Source organism: Protomyctophum parallelum (genome assembly GCF_964188405.1).
Source record: "Protomyctophum parallelum genome assembly, chromosome: 2".
NCBI lineage: Eukaryota > Metazoa > Chordata > Actinopteri > Myctophiformes > Myctophidae > Protomyctophum > Protomyctophum parallelum.
In genome coordinates, this window is record NC_139699.1 from 7,643,289 (window position 1) to 7,662,251 (window position 18,963).

The 18,963-nt window shown below is 42.2% G+C and overlaps 1 protein-coding gene across 1 annotated transcript in view; it reads left to right on the forward strand.

The window, feature by feature from the left end:
* Positions 1-18,963, forward strand: part of LOC310877409 (neural-cadherin) — a gene marked incomplete at both ends in the record, with an annotated part of 328,331 nt that overhangs the window by 214,866 nt on the left and 94,502 nt on the right. Inside the window, one exon of the mRNA XM_083791243.1 lies at positions 16,656-16,933. Coding sequence (XP_083647369.1) covers positions 16,656-16,933 — 278 coding nt within the window. The remainder of the gene's footprint in view (positions 1-16,655; positions 16,934-18,963) is intronic.

An 18,963-nucleotide genomic window follows, 5' to 3' on the forward strand; every position in this document is an offset into this window, starting at 1 on the left:
ACAACACATTACATGCAGCTCCAACTGTTCCCTATACAGTACCTCCAAGCTGAGGCTGACAAATAGCCAGCAAGCGGTCAGAATACGGATTCCATGCTACAATCCTGCTGGACTGGAGATGTTCAGGCACGCCTGTTTTTAGTCCTGGTCTGCAAAGTCAGAACCTAAGCAAGCGTATATGCGGTCCACAATGTTACAAGCAAGACTGAACCCTTGCTGTATTGAACTACTGTATGGAGTGTGCCACAAAATATAAACCTGAAAGTAATCACAGATCCATTCATCAAGTGCACTGTGTGCAGCTCCCAGGAGTCATGATTGGCTATCCATGCACGCCAACCTAACTATACAGTAAACATTAACCCACTGTGTGCTACCACCCCAGGCCAGAACGTGGTGCCAGAAGACACTGTGCAACTACCAGAGGGGACTGTGAAGTACCAACCAGAGGTAGTGTGTTTGGTAAAACAGTCTTCTCTGTTAGAGCCTTCCATCACTGGAACAGTCTCCCAACAGAAGCAAGAGAGTGGATTTTTGCAAAGCACATTTTTGGAACAATATGCCTCAAATCATCCAATTGCCATCCAAGGCAATGAATAAATGGCACCCTTTTCACATTGGCCTATTATAGCGCCACCAGGAGGCCACAACCTGACCTGCCCTGGTGGAGACCTGTGCCCCGAGGGGCACTTTATCTAGTTACTTTCTGCATTGCATGGTGTATCATTTGATGTCCAATCCAAGTTGATATTGTCTGTCTGTCGCTGTCCATTCACGATGGTGCTGAAATGTGTATGTTTGGCAACTTTTTCCAACAATTCATGCAAGTTTATGATGAGGGTGTGTCATTCAGCCATTTCGAGCACCCGGCAGAAATGTAAATCAGCGCTGATGCTCATTTGTTTTTTCTTTCTCAACCATGCACTAGTCCATACACTGCTGTACACTTTGTTTGGCACAGTGTGTTTTGTTTGGCATTTGTTTGTCACTTACTTGAAACAGTTTTGTGCAGTTTGTGACACATCTGGCCTCAGATATTTCTTAATGTCTGAAACAACATTACGGGTGTTTCCTACATTAGCCCAGAGACGATCAACAATAGAGGCAAGAGTTGCAAATTCATCTCCACCAAGACAGACATGTAAACAGCTCTTGACATAATTGCCCAGGCAGTATTCAGGCCTGATTTACAAAAGAAACCGCTTCAAATTTTAGACAGCTTGATAACAGACAAAATGAGCTTAATTACTAGTTAGCAAAGTGTTCATTTACAACATAATTGATGCGGAATTATATGATTATAATTCAAACAGTGGCATGGGTGTCGGGAGGTAGTTGTAGGTGTTGGGATACTATGGGTCAAAAGAGGCCAGCTCATTGATAGTCAAGTATCATTGGCCTTATGAGACCTATAACTTTACATTTCATCTTTTATGTCTGAATCAGCATTGGAGTAAAAGGGAGAGAGAGAGGAGCCCATTTATGAGCACATAAAGGTTAGATTATTAGATTAATCAGGGAGATGGAAAGAGATGGCTAGTTTCTGTCAAATGACAAATGATCTGGTGTGTGTGTGTGTGTGTGTGTGTGTGTGTGTGTGTGTGTGTGTGTGTGTGTGTGTGTGTGTGTGCGTGTGCGTGTGTGCGTGCGTGCGTGCGTGCTCCTTCTTCCTTGGCTTATTGTCGCTCATTTCTTCTGCTCTTTCTTGTGAACGGTGTTTGGGTAAGAAAGAGAAAACTGGATAAAAGATAACGTTCTTAAGAGAAAATGAAGGTTTTAAAATAAGTTTGGTTTGAGAGAAGACATTATATGAAAGAGAGAGAGAGAGACATTATATGAAAGAGAGAGAGAGAGAGAGAGAGAGAGATAGAGAGAGAGAGGGGTGTGTAAGTGGCATGGTACAGCTGAGCCTTCAGGTGTGATTTGTGGGGGGCGAGCAGCAAACTTTTCATGTGGATTCAAACCAGCCTGCTCAGCGAAGACATTGATCAGGATGAGACGTGAAGCGTGGCGACGCAAAGGGATGAACGTGAGCCAGGGAGATAGAGGGGGAACTGGCAGGAGAGGAGACAGAGGGAGTGAGAGAGGAGGGGAGATGAGACAGCACCTTATTATTAATGTTCGCAATTCTCCACAAATGCCTCAGAAGTAGGAGATAAAAAATTCCCCCCTCGCACCCTCCCCTTCTGTGGCTCATACCATATCCCTCTAAGACTCTCCCCTCAGCCCTGGGTGTTTTGTATGCATTTCAATCCAGCGGTTTTCCACTTAAGACCTTTATATTAAAGAAAGAGCATGTCATGATGGGATTTGCACTTTACGTTATTGCGGCGCGGCGTGCAGAATCTGGGTTCTCCTCGTCATTATAGTAATGTGGCTTCAAAGACGGGGCACAAAGCTAGAGGAGCCGAGGTTCACAGCCTCCAGGAACAATGTGCGACCGCGGCCCTTTTGTCAGGGGCGGTGCAAGGTGCACTGTCTGCCGCCTATGCATTCCCACTGTGTTCCTTGAAGAGCTTTTTTAGAACTGAGGAATAAGACACATGGCTCTGTGCTTTGTATCTACACATTCAAAGCAGAGAGGGGTCGAGAAGGTTCACTAGTACATGCCCATGACGTATCCACGAGAGAGCTGTGTTGTGAGGTATAGTTTTTGAACTGAGAGTTCTGTTTTTTTTTCTTCTAAATGAGACATCTGGTTTTACAATGTGATTCTTGGCATAATGTGGGGTAATTATTCACAGTTTCAAAACAATTAAATAATCAGTTAATTGAATACTGGGCAATGAACACCAGGTACACATTTTTCTCAACTTTTCTTGGTACAACAGATCAAAAAGATCAAAAGGTTTTGCAAAATTAGCTAACAATGAATTACATAAAATTGCATAACACTTTTAAACACTACGTTAAGCCCTGTTTAACTCTAAAGGTCCCCACACACCGAGCGCGTTTTTCAGATTTTTAGTGGCGTTTCTCCATCGGTTTTCCGAAAAACGCGTCCAGTGTGCAACCACCGTTAGAGTATATATTAATAGAGACGCCACCGGATTTCTTCTCCCATCCACTTGCATTAAGTTGCTCAAAAGCGCATGAAGCGATTTCACTCCTCCTTCCAGGTATACGGAACAGAGTGCAAGATGGTATTGGGCCAAATCGTGAATGCGCTGGGCCGTTGACTATCATTGCGCCATTTGTGCGCGTTCACATATGAAACATAGCGTTCACATATGAAACATAGCGTTCACGTGTCATGGCCCCAATAACATGAACGTGCGCAATGATAGTCAACGGCCCAGCACTGGCTCGAGCTGCAATACCAAATTCGGCCACTATGTCCATTTCGCCTCAGGGTTTCCTCTCTTATTTTATTTATACTTTATATTTATACTTTATTTAAACTAAGGTTTAACTGCATGAACCATAGCAGCCCTACTCTGGGCATCTAATAATAGGCAAACATTCGGCAGAAGTATAGCAGATCTACAAGCTCACATCACATCATGACCTGTTGTGAGCTTATATAATCTATTTGCGTCAAAGAGAGTAGGTGAGCAATATCTTGCCAAAGGTTTGCTTTACATTATGTCTTGCTTTTAGTTGAGTCCATCCAGTGTCCTCTGGCACTAATAGTAGGCTATGGTGCCTATAAGAAGTAGACTCCCACATGCTCCATTCAACCACTCCAGCATGCTCACCATGCAGCCCATCAACTCCTCTCCCCTATTATCTCTTTCTCTTCTTCCCCCTGCTGTTTTTTCTATCTCCTGAGCAAAAGAACAACCGTCTTTTTTTCTTCCTGTTGTCGTCCCTGGGGTGCCATTCTCTCCTAAAGGATGCGCTGCCCTTGTACAGACTCTGCCCACTGCGAGGTTTGGGGTATTGTAGTTTAGAGCAGGAGGTGGCAGAGAGGCAGCAGAGATAAGACTGGCGGTAAAAAGGAAAGCACAAAGAGCAGTCTCTCAGCCACGCTTGGTCCCGTAAGGAGGGGGCTGAAGAGGCCGTCTTGAGATGTTTTTTCTTTTATCAGTTTTTTTTTTTGGTAGGTTTCAAATCTGATTTATCTTGAATTGTGCTCCCTTTAAGTGAGCTCTGCACCTCTTCTGTGTTTGAAGCAGGATAGATGCACAGTTAGTGCTGATCCCATGCTCTGTTGTTACGCGTGTACAAATGTCAAATACATACAGTACTGTACATGTAGAGATGCAGAGACACGGAAGACATACTGTATTCAAAAGACCACAACGGAAATAAGCTCTCGAGCTTTGTTGTGTTTATCCTATTGACTATTGTGTGCTTTTGTCATGTGATTTGTCAATATAGAAATCAATCAATCAATCAATCAATCAGTTGATTGATTGATCAATATTGAACCGGAAGTGAAATTGTGTGAATCATTCATTCATGGATTATACATAAAGCCAGGTATGCAGAAACACCATAGGCGGCGGGTGCCAAAATATATATATTTTGGACGATATGGGTCTTTTTCTCAAGTCTCGAGTCAGTGTGTAGATTACCCAGCGGTGTTGCTTGCTGCCCCTCCCGGGAGTCCCGGCTCATGGCTCTGAGTCTTCACAGACGGCACAGAGACAGCAGCCACTCCGCTGAACGTGTCAGTGTTGCTGCAGTGGTGTGAACCGTGCGGGCACTGGTGCTGCTGAGTTCTGACAGCTGACTCACAGCTTCTTCTTCTGAATTTACTTTGCCTTGAAAAATACATTTTGCGTTTTTTGCTGTTTCCCAAAACAAACCAGCGTGCGCTACTGTTTGCTACAAAGCGACTGGAAGGAGAGGTTTACAGACATACCAATAGTAGCCAATCATACTGTATGCTGATTAGGCCAGTTGCTGTATAGCCTACACGATCAGTGATCACCAGGGGGCAGCGACAACACACACACACACACACACACACACACACACACACACACACACACACACACACACACACACACACACAATAGCCTTCTATATAATGCTGCACATTATCTATTATAACATTAGAGAAGTTGTACCCAACACATGGCAAGAAACCCAAAGCCACAACAGCTACGTCGCTATTGCAACACCCACAACACCATCTTACACACTACACCCACATACACTCACACGGCAGTGACGTCACACACTTACCTTCGCAGTGTTCGGGACCTCATATCGCGCCCAACGCCAACACTCGACACCACCCGCCAAAAAATGCTCATTCCACTGCCACCAAAGATGCCTCCCGTCCACACTCACGGCGGCAATGCATTTGTTTACTACAAACATTAGCGCCCCAAGCACCCACACCCCCGGAACACTGTTGCTCTTTCACCACGCTAAATTCGCCAGGTCTATGCAAGTGAGCACAAATTACATGTGAGAAAATTAATTTACAAGCCCACAAATGCCATTCAACACACACTACGACTCGCTTACAATTCGCGAACCTGGCAACTACTACTCCGTCTTTTAATTGGCTACTAGCTCTCAGCCTGTGCTGCTCTGATCTCCGAGTCTCCCTGACAGTCCTGTCCACTGTCCGGACTCCGCAGGAGAAACAAACAAGGAAGGAGAGGAATTTTCGCCTCACAATTTAGCTTATTCCTTCTAAATCTCTGTATATTAAATATCGCTCACTCAGCGAATCTCTTAGTTACATCTTTGACAGTAGTTGGTTTGTGCCAAACTATTACAATTACACCGTTCGAATTCGCCATTTCGCCTGCCAGCTATACTGCCAGCTATACACGCCTGGAAGCCACGATCTCTCTCTCTCTCGCCACGCCACGCACGCTCGCACGCACACACACACACACACACACACACACACACACACACACACACACACAGGAATAACCGTGCAGGCTATACACGGCGCCAGCGAGACAGGACGTTATAATCTTGAGTTTCATTAAATAACTGTCTTTCTCCGCACGCGCAAGTGCGCACACAACATTATTCAAGTGAAATGCGTAACGCCAATATTGGGCTAATATAGGCTACCAATATGTGGGTAGCCTACATGGATTTACCCACGGAATGAATATATATATATATATAATCATCTATACCAGGGCTGCCCACACTTTTTTTTACTTCAGAGCTACTTTCAAAACGACCAGCTCATATGTGACCAGTGCCAGTGATTTGAACCACAAGTCGGCAATAGTATAACTTCACTATAGAACAAAATAGATTCTTCCTTTTTGTTTTGGTGGTTTTCGTTTTTAGCCACATTAACACAGTTGGAATGTTAAAGAATGTTTTTATTTCATCAGAAAGTCGTTTTAGTGTCATTAAGTCGTTGTAATTGCGTAAACAAGTCACTATGTCTAATGTTTTAACCATTGAGTTAAGCAATGCTAACCAATGCTAATCAGAAAATCAGCTTTACTTTCAAAGTATGCAAATTCCGCTAAAATCCGCTTTTTTGTACACAATTGTTTTTGAAGATAATACTAGTCTTTTACTAACTGGCTAACAGAAATAGCAGAGAAAGAAGTATTAACCATCGTATTTTGTAAAAAGTGTGTTTATTTTCGGTCCGCCTAAAGCTAATGTTCCAGATGGGGGCACTGGTGAATCAGAACAATGGAACATGTTGAAATGGCTTCCTTTTTCCAATAGCAGAAGAAGAACACGTAAACATTGAAAACATTGTAACATTATGTCACCATAACGTGGCTATTATTAGTTACTTTGGAATGTACCTGCCATGAAAATTAAGGTCATAATAACGCAGATCACATCGATATGTAATATAGCGCGATATGTACTTGTTCTAGCTACAGGATTGATATCAATATAATGCTAAAAAAGCTATCGGGGGGTTGCCAGGTTCTGAGAAATAAGCAACCCGGTATATGAAAACAAGCCCAAAATAAGTGAAAATAGCCGATCTACAACAAAACAAATCTTGTCCCTAGACCCTGGCATACATTATTTTCTGCAGACAAATAATAATAACAGGCTAATATAGCTATTTTATTTGTAGGCTACTCATCTGGAACATTTACATAGGCCTGATCTAATAAGGGTCCACTTGGTTACCAACTCTCCATAATCAACTACACTTTAAAAACAAGCCCAAATAATCAACTACACTTTATTTTTGTCAAATACATTTTTAGTAACAGGTTATAAATTATTATAAAATTGGTACAGTAGGCCTATGCATTATTTTTCTTTAGAAACAAGGCCAACTAATTATAATAAGCAGACATGGCAACACTGCTGGTTGAATAATGGAGGAATGAAGGGAAAACAGCGGCCCCTAAAGTCACTGATCACTGCTGAAATCTTTGAAGGGGGAATTCTCCAATTTGACATTTCTGGTTCAACAAGTTTCAAATGGTCATATCTTCTTCATTTTCCCCCCAATTTCAACGAGCAATACATCATCTGAAAGGTTACAGTGTGCAGTTTCATAATATGTAAAGAACTGAAAAATTACCATGGCCCCCTTGTATATTAAACCACTGGCACTGGTCACATATACCCACCAAATAAAACTATCATCCCATTGCTGAAAATAGTTACAAAATGTAATTGAGGAGCCTTTCATAGGCTACATACAGTGGTGTCCCATTCGTCTGTACCAGGCTGACTTCTATAGGTTTTGAAAGGTACCTTTCATTTTTTTATTCTTTATTTACTTTATTTGCTCAGTGGGCTGAGCACAGGTGCTCAGCCCACTGTGTAATACAATAAATGGACGGTAGGTGGCAGTAGTACAGAGGCCAGAGCAACTATAAGACAAACGCACATGGAATGGGAAATAGAGGGGGGGAAATGGAAATGGTAGGGTTTTTATTTTTGGTATTTGACTTTGCTACTGATGATTGTAAGCAAAACCAAGTATTGCATTGTGTGTTTGAGCTGACAGGCCCTTTTTGATGTCAATCAATCAAGTCATCTTAGGTCATCTCAAGCGGCAGATGCAAAAATCGTTTTTTATATTAAAATTATATGTATTTTTAGGGCCATGTCATGTGGTCTACCTGCAAAGCCTTTGTGATCTATACTGGTAGATCCTGATCTACCTTTTGGGCACCGCTTAACGTCAGATCAGCGGTTTTGTCGGCCAGCGCCAAAAATGCTCCCCGACAGCATAATCGGAGCAAATACTGGGCAGTGTGTATGAGCCATAACGTGTTGACTACACTACACTACACTAATAAGGACACATAATAATAACTAATAACCCATCCGTTACTACATGTGGAGTCAACTCCCGCAATTTCCTTCTTCCCATAGTGCGCGGCAACGTAACTCTGGGATGAGCGGCCGCGAAGCGCCCGCGAAATTCTAGTATTATATATATTTAAAAAAATATCCAGCATAATTTTTGGGAAGGCTTGCCTAGCCTTACACACCTGTCGCCTATGAGAAACACATATGCACGCACGCACACCCGGCCCGCTTTTTTATTGTTCTTATTAGTACACACAATAAACTCCCGTAATTTCACTCAGAACATTTACTTTAACTCTATATTGTACTGTGTAGACCAGGGGTAGGCAACCTGCGGCTCTAGAGCCACATGTGGCTCATGTGGCCCTCTCCCGTGGCTCCCAGTTGCTACGGCAAAGAAGTATGAAAAGGAATAAGGGCCGATTCATACTCCTATTTTAGAGCCGAATAAAAGTCGGTTCGGCTCTGTAGAGCCTACAATTTGACGTCATTTGAGGTTCGGGGGGGCGGGTACCGTCCTAAAGTCGGCTCTTCGGTGCTACTGAAAATTTCTGACGAGCCGAAATCATTTCGGCACTACAGCGCCGAAACAGCGGTAAAATAGGAGTATGAATCGGCCCTATGAGGTTTTCTTTTTCTTTTCTTTTCTTTTTTACATTTAATCATAATTTATTATTGAATTTGTAGTAGGCATAAAGTTATTCTTTCATTTTGATATTGCAAAACAATGTTGCCAGATAAAAATAAGAATCACATTTATTGAAGGAAAATGAAAAGAATAGAATAATGTATTCATGATACATCTATGTTTGTTTTCACCACCAATGCTGCTGGCTTACTGGTACAGTATACTTGACATGCTTTGAGAAATTAGCAAACAATAAAATGTAATATTAAAAGACCAGAATCACAAATAAGTAAAGTTTGCTTTATAAAAGCAAACTTTTGCGGCTCCAGATAGAATTGTAATACGTTTTTGGGCCAAAAATGGCTCTTCTGATAATAAAGGTTGCCTACCCCTGGTGTAGACACTATGGAACACACACTGAGCCTTAGATATATACGTACAGTATCTTCTGCTGTACTTTCTCTGCATGGCGAGGTTGTTTGTGAAGCATGAACGTGGGCCATAACATGTACCGTATGCAAGACCTGATTCAGATGAACAGATTGCTAAGCTGTCAAACCAGATCATTTTTTAATGTATTAATGATCACAGCCACAACACTTGAAGTCACACAAAATCTGCAGTGTAAGTTCTGTTGTATAGTGGCTGTTAATTTGATAATTATCAAGGATTCTGAAGTGAAGAAAGAGGAAGAAATCTTACGCGCGCGCGCACACACACACACACACACACACACACACACACACACACACACACACACACACACACACACACACACACACACACACACACACACACACACACCTGCATAGTCTCATAACACAAGAACCCTTGGAGCAAGTACTGTGAGTGTTGTTGCCTCTAAACAGACAGCCTGGTGGTTAGCCCCAAAAACTGGGAGAGATATCTTTGCTTGCTTGCCTTGCTATCGTTACGATAAAGTCGCTGAATAATCCCTCGCGTTCATATTTTTAACGAGAGGTCAGAAAAATGAAGAGATTATCCATCTGGTCAAAACCTAGATCCCCTAGATTAGGAGATACGAGGGATTCTTTCTGAGCGGTAAACGGGGAAGTGGGAAATGGGTTAACATGGCATAAGAAGAGGACACTGTTTATTGTGAATCAATATGAAACATCAAAGCAATAATGATTAAGATAAGGCCAGGACAATAATTCAAGCTAGTAACTACTGTCTCAATATGAGTCATAAATGGAATAGATTTGAGGTCCAATCACTCCAAATTGTCTGGCATGAAGTGACCCTCTTTTCAGTCCAAGTAAATGCACATTTTGGTGTGTGTGTGTGTGTGTGTGTGTGTGTGTGTGTGTGTGTGTGTGTGTGTGTGTGTGTGTGTGTGTGTGTGTGTGTGTGTGTGTGTGTGTGTGTGTGTGTGTGTGTGCGCGTGCAGTTTGTGAGAGAGAGGTTGCCATGGTGTTGGTGCGCACAGAGAAAGACATAATAGAACAAATAAATGTGCTCTGTGCACTGCTCTGTCAAGCTACTCAACCTTGAGCTTTACAATTTTCACTCAATCAGTTGTTTACCAACTTCAGTTATATCATACATGCTCCAGACTGAAGTTTGTTCAACTTCATCAACTCAACTAAAACTTTAAACAGTCGAGACACAGGGGGTGCCTCTACTCAGTAGATATAGTGTATGATTTAGGGTGTGACAGTACAGTACAGTACAGTAGAGTCTACTGTACTGTACTGTACTGTACTGTCACACCCTAAATCATACAGTTAATGTGCGTGTGTGTTAGGCTGCGCAACAGTGACACTTGGTGGTGAAAGCGCTATTTCCGTGCTCGGACGGACCCAGCCAGCCAGCCAGGGACCCAGGGACACTCATGGCTTCGCAATGGAGTGGTTGCACCACTCAAAAACAGGAAGGAAAGAAAACAAGACAGGCAAAAGAAAAAGACAGATCAATACAAGCAAACATAACATAAATGCATAACAAAATATGAAGGGACAAATAAATAAAATAAAAAATAATAAAATTATAGAAGGAGCTCAAATAATTACACGGTTATACAATTTATATAATCAGGCAGTGTCGAAGGCCACAGAGAAGAAATGGGTCTATAGTAGGGACTTAAAGGCCTCTAATGAGGGATCAGAGCGAATATGGAAGGGTAGGTTGTTCCAGAGCCTAGGACCGGCCGCTGCAAAGGCCCGGTTACCTCTCGTCTTTCAGTTGGATTTGAGGTCAGTCAGCAGTAGCTTGTCAGCTGACCTTAGGGGTCTGGTCGGGACATAAGCGTCTATGTGTTCTGACCAGCCCATTTAGGACAAAAAAATAGCAAAATCTTAAAATCAATTCTAAAATGGACAGGGAGCCAGTGGAGGCTCATTATTTATATATATATATATATATATATATATATATATATATATATATATATATATATATATAAAAAATATATATATATATATATATATATATATATATATATATATATATATGTATATATATGTATAAAATGAAGGTTTTGGACAGCCTGTAGTAGCTACAGTATACAATATCACCCAGCACCTGTGAACCCCTTGTCTGGATCCAGCCCATTGACGCTGCCTACTCTCTGAGTGGACTGCATCTCTTGGATGCAGCTTCAGTCTGATAATTAGGCTAGTGAAACCCTTGACTTGGATCAGTGTCTGTTCATTGGCTTTTGTCTGGTGGTTTTCAACCAGTCTTTTTAACCCCAGAACACAGGGATCTTTCTAACCCTAGAACACTAAACACGTGTAATTTTCACTCTGACGATTATATTTGAGCAATTTTCATAATGTTGCTGATGTCTGAGTTGGGTGGGTCTTTCAGTACCTTCATGATGCTCATTGACATCATAGAAGGTAAGTTTGTTTCCCTGCCCACATCCCTTGTTTTTCCTACAGGCAGGTGTTCGGGTGAATTTCACCCGTGTTTAGTGATAATGTGATAGAGAGAAAGTCCCATACACTCACAATGGACTTTTTTCTTTTTTTCTTCACTGGACCAATCTCACATGTCTTGGGAATGGGTGGACCAAAGGAGAAGTTGCCAAATTCATTTATCTTTTTTAGGGATATTTTAAAAATAATATGCATGTTTTTCACTGATTTTGCCCCCCCCCCCCCATGATAGAGCCCTCCCATGAAATCTTTTTATTTTATTTTATATATATATATTTTATATTATATTATATATATATATTATATTATATATAAATATTATTTTATATTTTTATAGAATATTTTACATTGGGTAAAATATACCCATGTTTAGTGATGGTGTAACAAAAAATATGTTTAGTGTTCTAGGGTTATGTATGTATGATGGAGTTCACACTTACACTTACGTACATCTGAATCCTGGTGAGCCCGACCCATTACATTAGTAGCATCACTCATGTTATTGTTTGTTGTTATGTTCCAGTATAACTACTATAGCAAACTTTAGACCCCTTCTATCTGCTCAGAGCTATACTACGCACTAGAGAAATAATGGATATTATTATTTTCGGTAAGAAAAGGCTCCCAATTTTCTTTTGTCTCTGTGACACATCTAGAGCATTCAAAGATGTTCCTAGAAGCTTTGTCATTGGTCGGAAAATAAATCTGCTCGCAATGACCATAGATATTATTAAAAAATAGATGCCTCACTGGCCGTTGCAGTTCATTGGAGCGACGTGTATCCCAATGAAGGTGGAAGTGCCGAAGGCTTTTTTTAAACAAATCTTTAAAACAGTCATGACAATACAATACAAAACAATACAAACAAACACAAACAACAAAGTTATTAATACAACAATACAACATCAGAGCCAGGGGGGATTAGATTACTAACAGAAAACATTAAAGAGTGAACACAAAGCAACAGTTCTCCGCAGCTTTCTTATTTAGAAGTGCTGAAGGTGTTTGCTGAAGGCACGCTGCGTCGCTGCCCAAGTGACGTCACTCATGCGACTCCTCCATGTCTCCAGGGCTTAAAGTTCTCAGTCCTGGGGACTGATTTCAGTCCTGAGGATCTCATAGGGGTCATTTAATGAGCTCAGTGCAGATTTGCAAAAACACATTTTCAGTCTTGGGATTGTTTTTGGCTTTAAGCCCTGTGTCTCTCACTGTCACTCAAGTGACTACTGGCCAATCACAGTGCGTATTTTCCGGGACTTATGTTACGCATGCGGAAGCTGCTCATTGAAGGCAAATGCTTTATAAGGAATCTTGGAAAAATTGTGCCTTCAATTGTGACACGCGCCTCAGAGCCAGAAAGGGCGTCTACGTTTATATGTCTATGGCAATGACTAACCAATCAGGAAGTAGACAGGCAAATCGACCAATGACAAAGCTTCTAGGAAAATGGTTGAATACCAAAAAAAAAAGAAAAGAAAAAGGTCATTAAAAAATTGACATATTATTGCTTATAGCAGCTTTAATTGAGACCACACAGCCACAGGCACACGTAAGAAGTTTGTTTTGTCAAACAAAAAATACTGCCAAATTGGAAACAGACCCAGTCGTCTCCTATCTAATCTCCATTTAACCAATTACTTTTAAGGCACTTCATGGCCTGGCTCCTAATTACATTTTAGAGTCATTCATTCATTCCTTATGAGCTTGTGGGAGACCTGGAGTCCTCAGGCAATAAGGAACCTGCTGGTTGTTCCTGACTGAGTAGATGTTGAAGACAAAGGGTGACCATGCCTTTGCTGTCAGGTCTGGAACAACCTGCCAGAGGACTGAGAGCACAGGAGTTCAGCTCCTTTAATTAATTTAATGTGTGTGTGTGTGTGTGTGTGTGTGTGTGTGTGTGTGTGTGTGTGTGTGTGTGTGTGTGTGTGTGTGTGTGTGTGTGTGTGTGTGTGTGTGTGTGTGTGTGCTCTAGCAGACTGGCTCACAACCTCAGCCTGATGGCCTAAAAGTCTATTATCTCCCCCGAGTTACAGCAGGGATATGTTGGCTTTCCATGCGGGAGACCCGGGCTTGATTCCCGGGCATGATTCCCGGGTGTTCCATAATTATACTGCATACTTTGGACAAATTAGATAAGGCCTATTTTTATCTGTCAGAGCTAGGACAGAGGGTGTGCTGAATTGCTGATCTGATTCCGCTATGATCTTATGAGCAAGTTTCACAGTGTGTGACAGTGGGTCGTGTCATTAATACTGCACACTCTCGTGCCCCAGTTATCTTGTCACCCAGCCTTACACAATGGTGTCCAGAGTAATTATGTGTCTCTCCAAAGCCTATGCTGTTGAACCAGAAAGGTTGACAGCCACTTACACTGCTTTAATTGAGGTGTTTTTATGTTACATCCGTGGTAGTCCTATTAGGAAATCACTGTCAATTAATTTGCTGTTGTCAGGTGTTTTATTAGAGGTCACTTGTTTATGAGTGCAAATTGGTGTGAATTTATTGCTGTAATCCGGATCTTATTTCAATGAATGAAACATTGCTTTAATACAATATAAATAGTACGTCTGCAGTGGTTGGAGGTGACCTCCGTACTGTATTCTTGCATTGAGATATCATATTAGTCCCTGGTGTCATGCAGCTAGGACACCTACTGGTTGACAAGTAGTACGACCTGAAGCTCATAGTGCAATATCTCCACTAGCCAAGCGGGGATTGCCTCTTGGATGAAAATGTGGGAGACCCAGGTTCAAATCCCGGATAGAACATATTGTACTGCTCCAGCCTGGTGGCCAGAGAAAAGACATTGCCATTTGACTTTAGGATTGTTTGGACGTCCCATCTTCATTTTTCATTGTTCTCTGCCAAGGACGACTTTTGAAGACCTTTTTCCAATGGCGTTCTCTGCCAACGATGACATATGACTTTTTGGTTTTGTTATCAAATGTCAGTGAACAGCACCATCTTGTGTAAAAACATTGGAGTTGCAGTCCGAAAGGAAACAGAACTAGAGACAATTGACTAATCCTGGGCGCTACACTCCCTCTGCCAACCTGGGGAGAGCTACGGACTGACCTCATGCTCGGAAAGATCACTTCCTGTCTATTGTTTTCACTGAAATGGCTTTGTTTTATTCAGCAAGGAATTATGTTTTCAAACGGTAACAACTCGGGAACGCCGTGTCCAAATGGAATCTATTCTATATTGGAGAAGTTGTACCCAACACATGGCAAGAAACCCAAAGCCACAACAGCTACGTCGCTATTGCAACACCCACAACACCATCTTACACACTACACCCACACACACTCACACGGCAGTGACGTCACACACTTACCTTCGCAGTGTTCGGGACCTATCTCCTCCTATCGCGCCGAACGCCAAAACTCGACACCACCCGCCAAACACTGGCACTGGCACTGCCACCAAAAATGCCTCCCTTCCACACTCACGCCGCCAATGCATTTGTTTACTACAAACATTATCGCCCGAAGCACCCACACCCCCGGAACACTGTTGCCCTTTCACCACGCTAAATTCGCCAGGTCTATGCAAGTGAGCACAAATTACATGTGAGAAAATGCATTCACAAGCCCACAAATGCCATTCAAATGCCATTCAACACACACTACGACTCGCTTACAATTCGCAAACCTGGCAACTACTACCCCGTCTTTTAAGCCACTCCCCTGTGCTGCTCTGATAGTCTCCCTGACAGTCCTGTCCGCAGGAGACTAAAACAAGGAAGGAGAGGAATCTTCACCTCACGATTTTGCTTATTCCTTCTAAATCACTGTATATAAAATATCGCTTACTCAGCGAATCTCTTAGTTACATCAACATTGTTCTTCCACAGAACTTGGTTTGTTCCAAACTATTAAAATTACACCGTTCGAATTCGCCATTTCGCCTTCCGAGTACTTTTCATTGCGCACACACACATGCACACACACACGCACACGCACACACACACACACACACACACACACACACACACACAGGAATAGCCGTGCAGCTATACACGGCGCCAGCGAGACAGGACGTTATAATCTTCAGTTTCATTAAATAACTGTCTTTCTCCGCACGCGCACGTGCGCACAGCCGCACACAACATTATTCAACTGAAATGCGTAACGCCAATATTGGCCTAATATAGGTAATATGCTACCAATATGTGGGTAGCCTACAGCCAGGGATTTACCCGCGGAATGAATATATATATATATATATAATCATCTATACCAGGGCTGCCCCCACTTTTTTTTACTTCAGAGCTACTTTCAAAACGACCAGCAAAATAAAACTATCATCCCATTGGTTTTTATTTTTGGTATTTGACTTTGCTACTGATGATTCTACACAACAACAAGTATTGCATTGTGTGTTTGAGCTGACAGGCCCTTTTTGATGTCAATCAATCAAGTCATCTCAGGTCATCTCAAGCGGCAGATGCAAAAATCGTTTTTTATATTAAAATTATATATATTTTGAGGGCCATGTCATGTGGTCTACCTGCAAAGCCTTTGTGATCTATACTGGTAGATCCTGATCTACCTTTTTAACGTCAGATCAGCGGTTTTGTCTGTCAGCGCCAAAAATGCTCCCCGTCAGCATAATCGGAGCAAATACCGGGCAGTGTGTATGAGCCATAACGTGTTGACTACAATACACTACACTAATAAGGACACATAATAATAACTAATAACCCATCCGTTACTACATGTGGAGTCAACTCCCGCAATTTCCTTCTTCCCATAGTGCGCGGCAACGTAACTCTGGGATGAGCGGCCGCAAAGCGGCCGCGAAATTCTAGTATATATATATTTTTTCCCCCTGTGAACACAGCCTATGTCGGTGATCGTCAAAACACATGCTTGGCAGAGAATGAATGAATTCATGTTTATTTGTATATTTACCGTCTGTCTGTCTGTCCTTCCATCCAGCTGCAGTCCTTCCTCCAGGTCAACGTGTCTCAGGTGAGGGCAGACGAGTGTCCCGGCTCGGACTGCGCCGGCTCCGGTGGGTGCACCAACGTTCTGAGCGTGCGGGACACGCCCACCGTAGTGGATTGTGGGAGCATGAGTCTCGTGTCGGTGGCGGTGGAGTCCACGGCCGCGTGTGGCTGCATGGGAAGAGAGCACTCCCACCAGCCCTGCACCGCATATCCCAGAAACCCCTGCTTCAACGCAGGAGTGTGTGTGGACACCCAGAGCGGCTACAGGTACGTGTGCACGCGCGTGTGTGTGTGTGCGTGTGCGTGCGTGTGCGTGTGTGATTAGAACGTGCCTCGAGCATGAACCTGGGAAGTATTATAATAACTGTAATTAAAATATGTCCAAACATACAAACAACGTACAACTGGTTCTGTGGGCTTTAAACCTGACTCATGTTGCAGTATGTTAGCCTGGTTAATAAGTCTGGTTTATTAACCAGGCTAGTAGTATGTATTATATGTGTGTTGAACCTAGCTTGACGCCTGCCTCAATAATGAATTGCATCTTAAAGGGGTGTTTCTTCTGGGGTCATTTTAATATCTACTCTGAGTTTGTGTGAATCCCAGCCTAAGAAGTTGATTCAATATTTATATAATTGACATTAATTTAGATTAAAATCAGATACGCCAAAATATTCTAGCGAGTCCTGATTAGTTGTGACTTGGTTTTCTTCTATGATAGACTCTAGCCCTAATGGACCTGTAAAACTTCACAGACCTAATTGGTCTAGACATTTTTTAAACATGAAATTCAGTTATTACAGAACCAACGCTGTCTATGATTGACTGCTCTTATTAGGTACCTAAGTCAGTAAGTAAGTAATAAGTAAGTAAACTTTTTTTCTGTACATATATACATAATGTAACATAATACATGCAGTTTAATTCACTACTGATGGCACCGAAAAGGTGTAGGCTGAAGCCAATGCTTATAATGCCTACCCTGTATAAAGTGGCTAGGTTTTTAAAACATTAATTAACAGTCAGTGCGTGCGTGTTAGATAGCTAACATTTTCAGACATCAGAGCTGAAGCTGTGACCTCGTTTAACATGACTGCATCTTTTCCTTCAGTTTCATCCCTAATTGGAGAGCCTCTCTCTCGCTTCTGTCTCTTTCTACTGCTCTAACTATAACACACACACACACACACACACACACACACACACACACACACACACACACACACACACACACACACACACACACACACACACACACACACACACACTCTTAACACCCCTCTCGCACCAACAACCTCTTTGATGTTGTAGCACAAATCGTAGCGGTTAAATTACCTTCTTTTGAGTTGGAATGTCTTTAACCTCTGACTGATCCTGGGGGATCGAGGATGACACCCGCTCAACTTGCCCAGTTAGTTTTACTTTTGAAAGCTCATTATGGGGCTGTTAATTCCAATGAGCCCTTCACTTCTCACTCTGGAGAAACTGTTTCATAGGGGGCTCATTTTCACCCATTGGGACTTTGATCTCAACTCTTGTTACATGTAAGGAAACTAAGAATGGGAACCATGCTGATGCTGCATGTCAGGCCATCGGCCAGCTAAAGCTAGACTACAGCATTTCAGAATTCTTCTGCCGAAAAGTGATACCAAGGGAATATCGTTCAATTTCTTAAACTGATGCATGGGCCAGGAGAAAATATTCCATTATTCAGGTGCATATTTTGGGGCAGTGTATTATATTGCTACTTATATTGCATCAGTCAGTGCTCTTGTACAGTATCTGTCCAAGCCAAAGCTGCAGCATCACTTGGATGCACTTTAACCTGTGGACTCCTTCCAAGCCAGTCTCAAATCTCTCAACGGTGAACAGACATTGATGAGATCATTCTAAATATGGTTGAGCTTACTTTGAAGGCCTCTTTCAGAGAGGAACTCACTATAAGAAGAGACAGTCAGTTTTGGGATACATTAGTTGTCTAGTAGACACAATCCTCTTCAGATTTTTGTAATAGCAATTCAGTTTGGCAGTCTTGACTGTACGTGTTCTGCTTATCGCATAAGCATGCATCCGATATAGCTCCAATTTTGTTGGATTGCTTTCTAGATTGTTGCAATAAGAGTTCACATCAGGAAATAACAGCATTTTTTTTTAAGTTGGTTTGTGTCCCTATACTGGTATATGTATGGATATACAGAATGCACAAATGCAGTTAGTGCACTTTCAGCACCATGGCCAGTTCAACATAGAAAATGTATTTCCCTTTAAAATAATAATAAACTCTCTCTCTCTCTCTC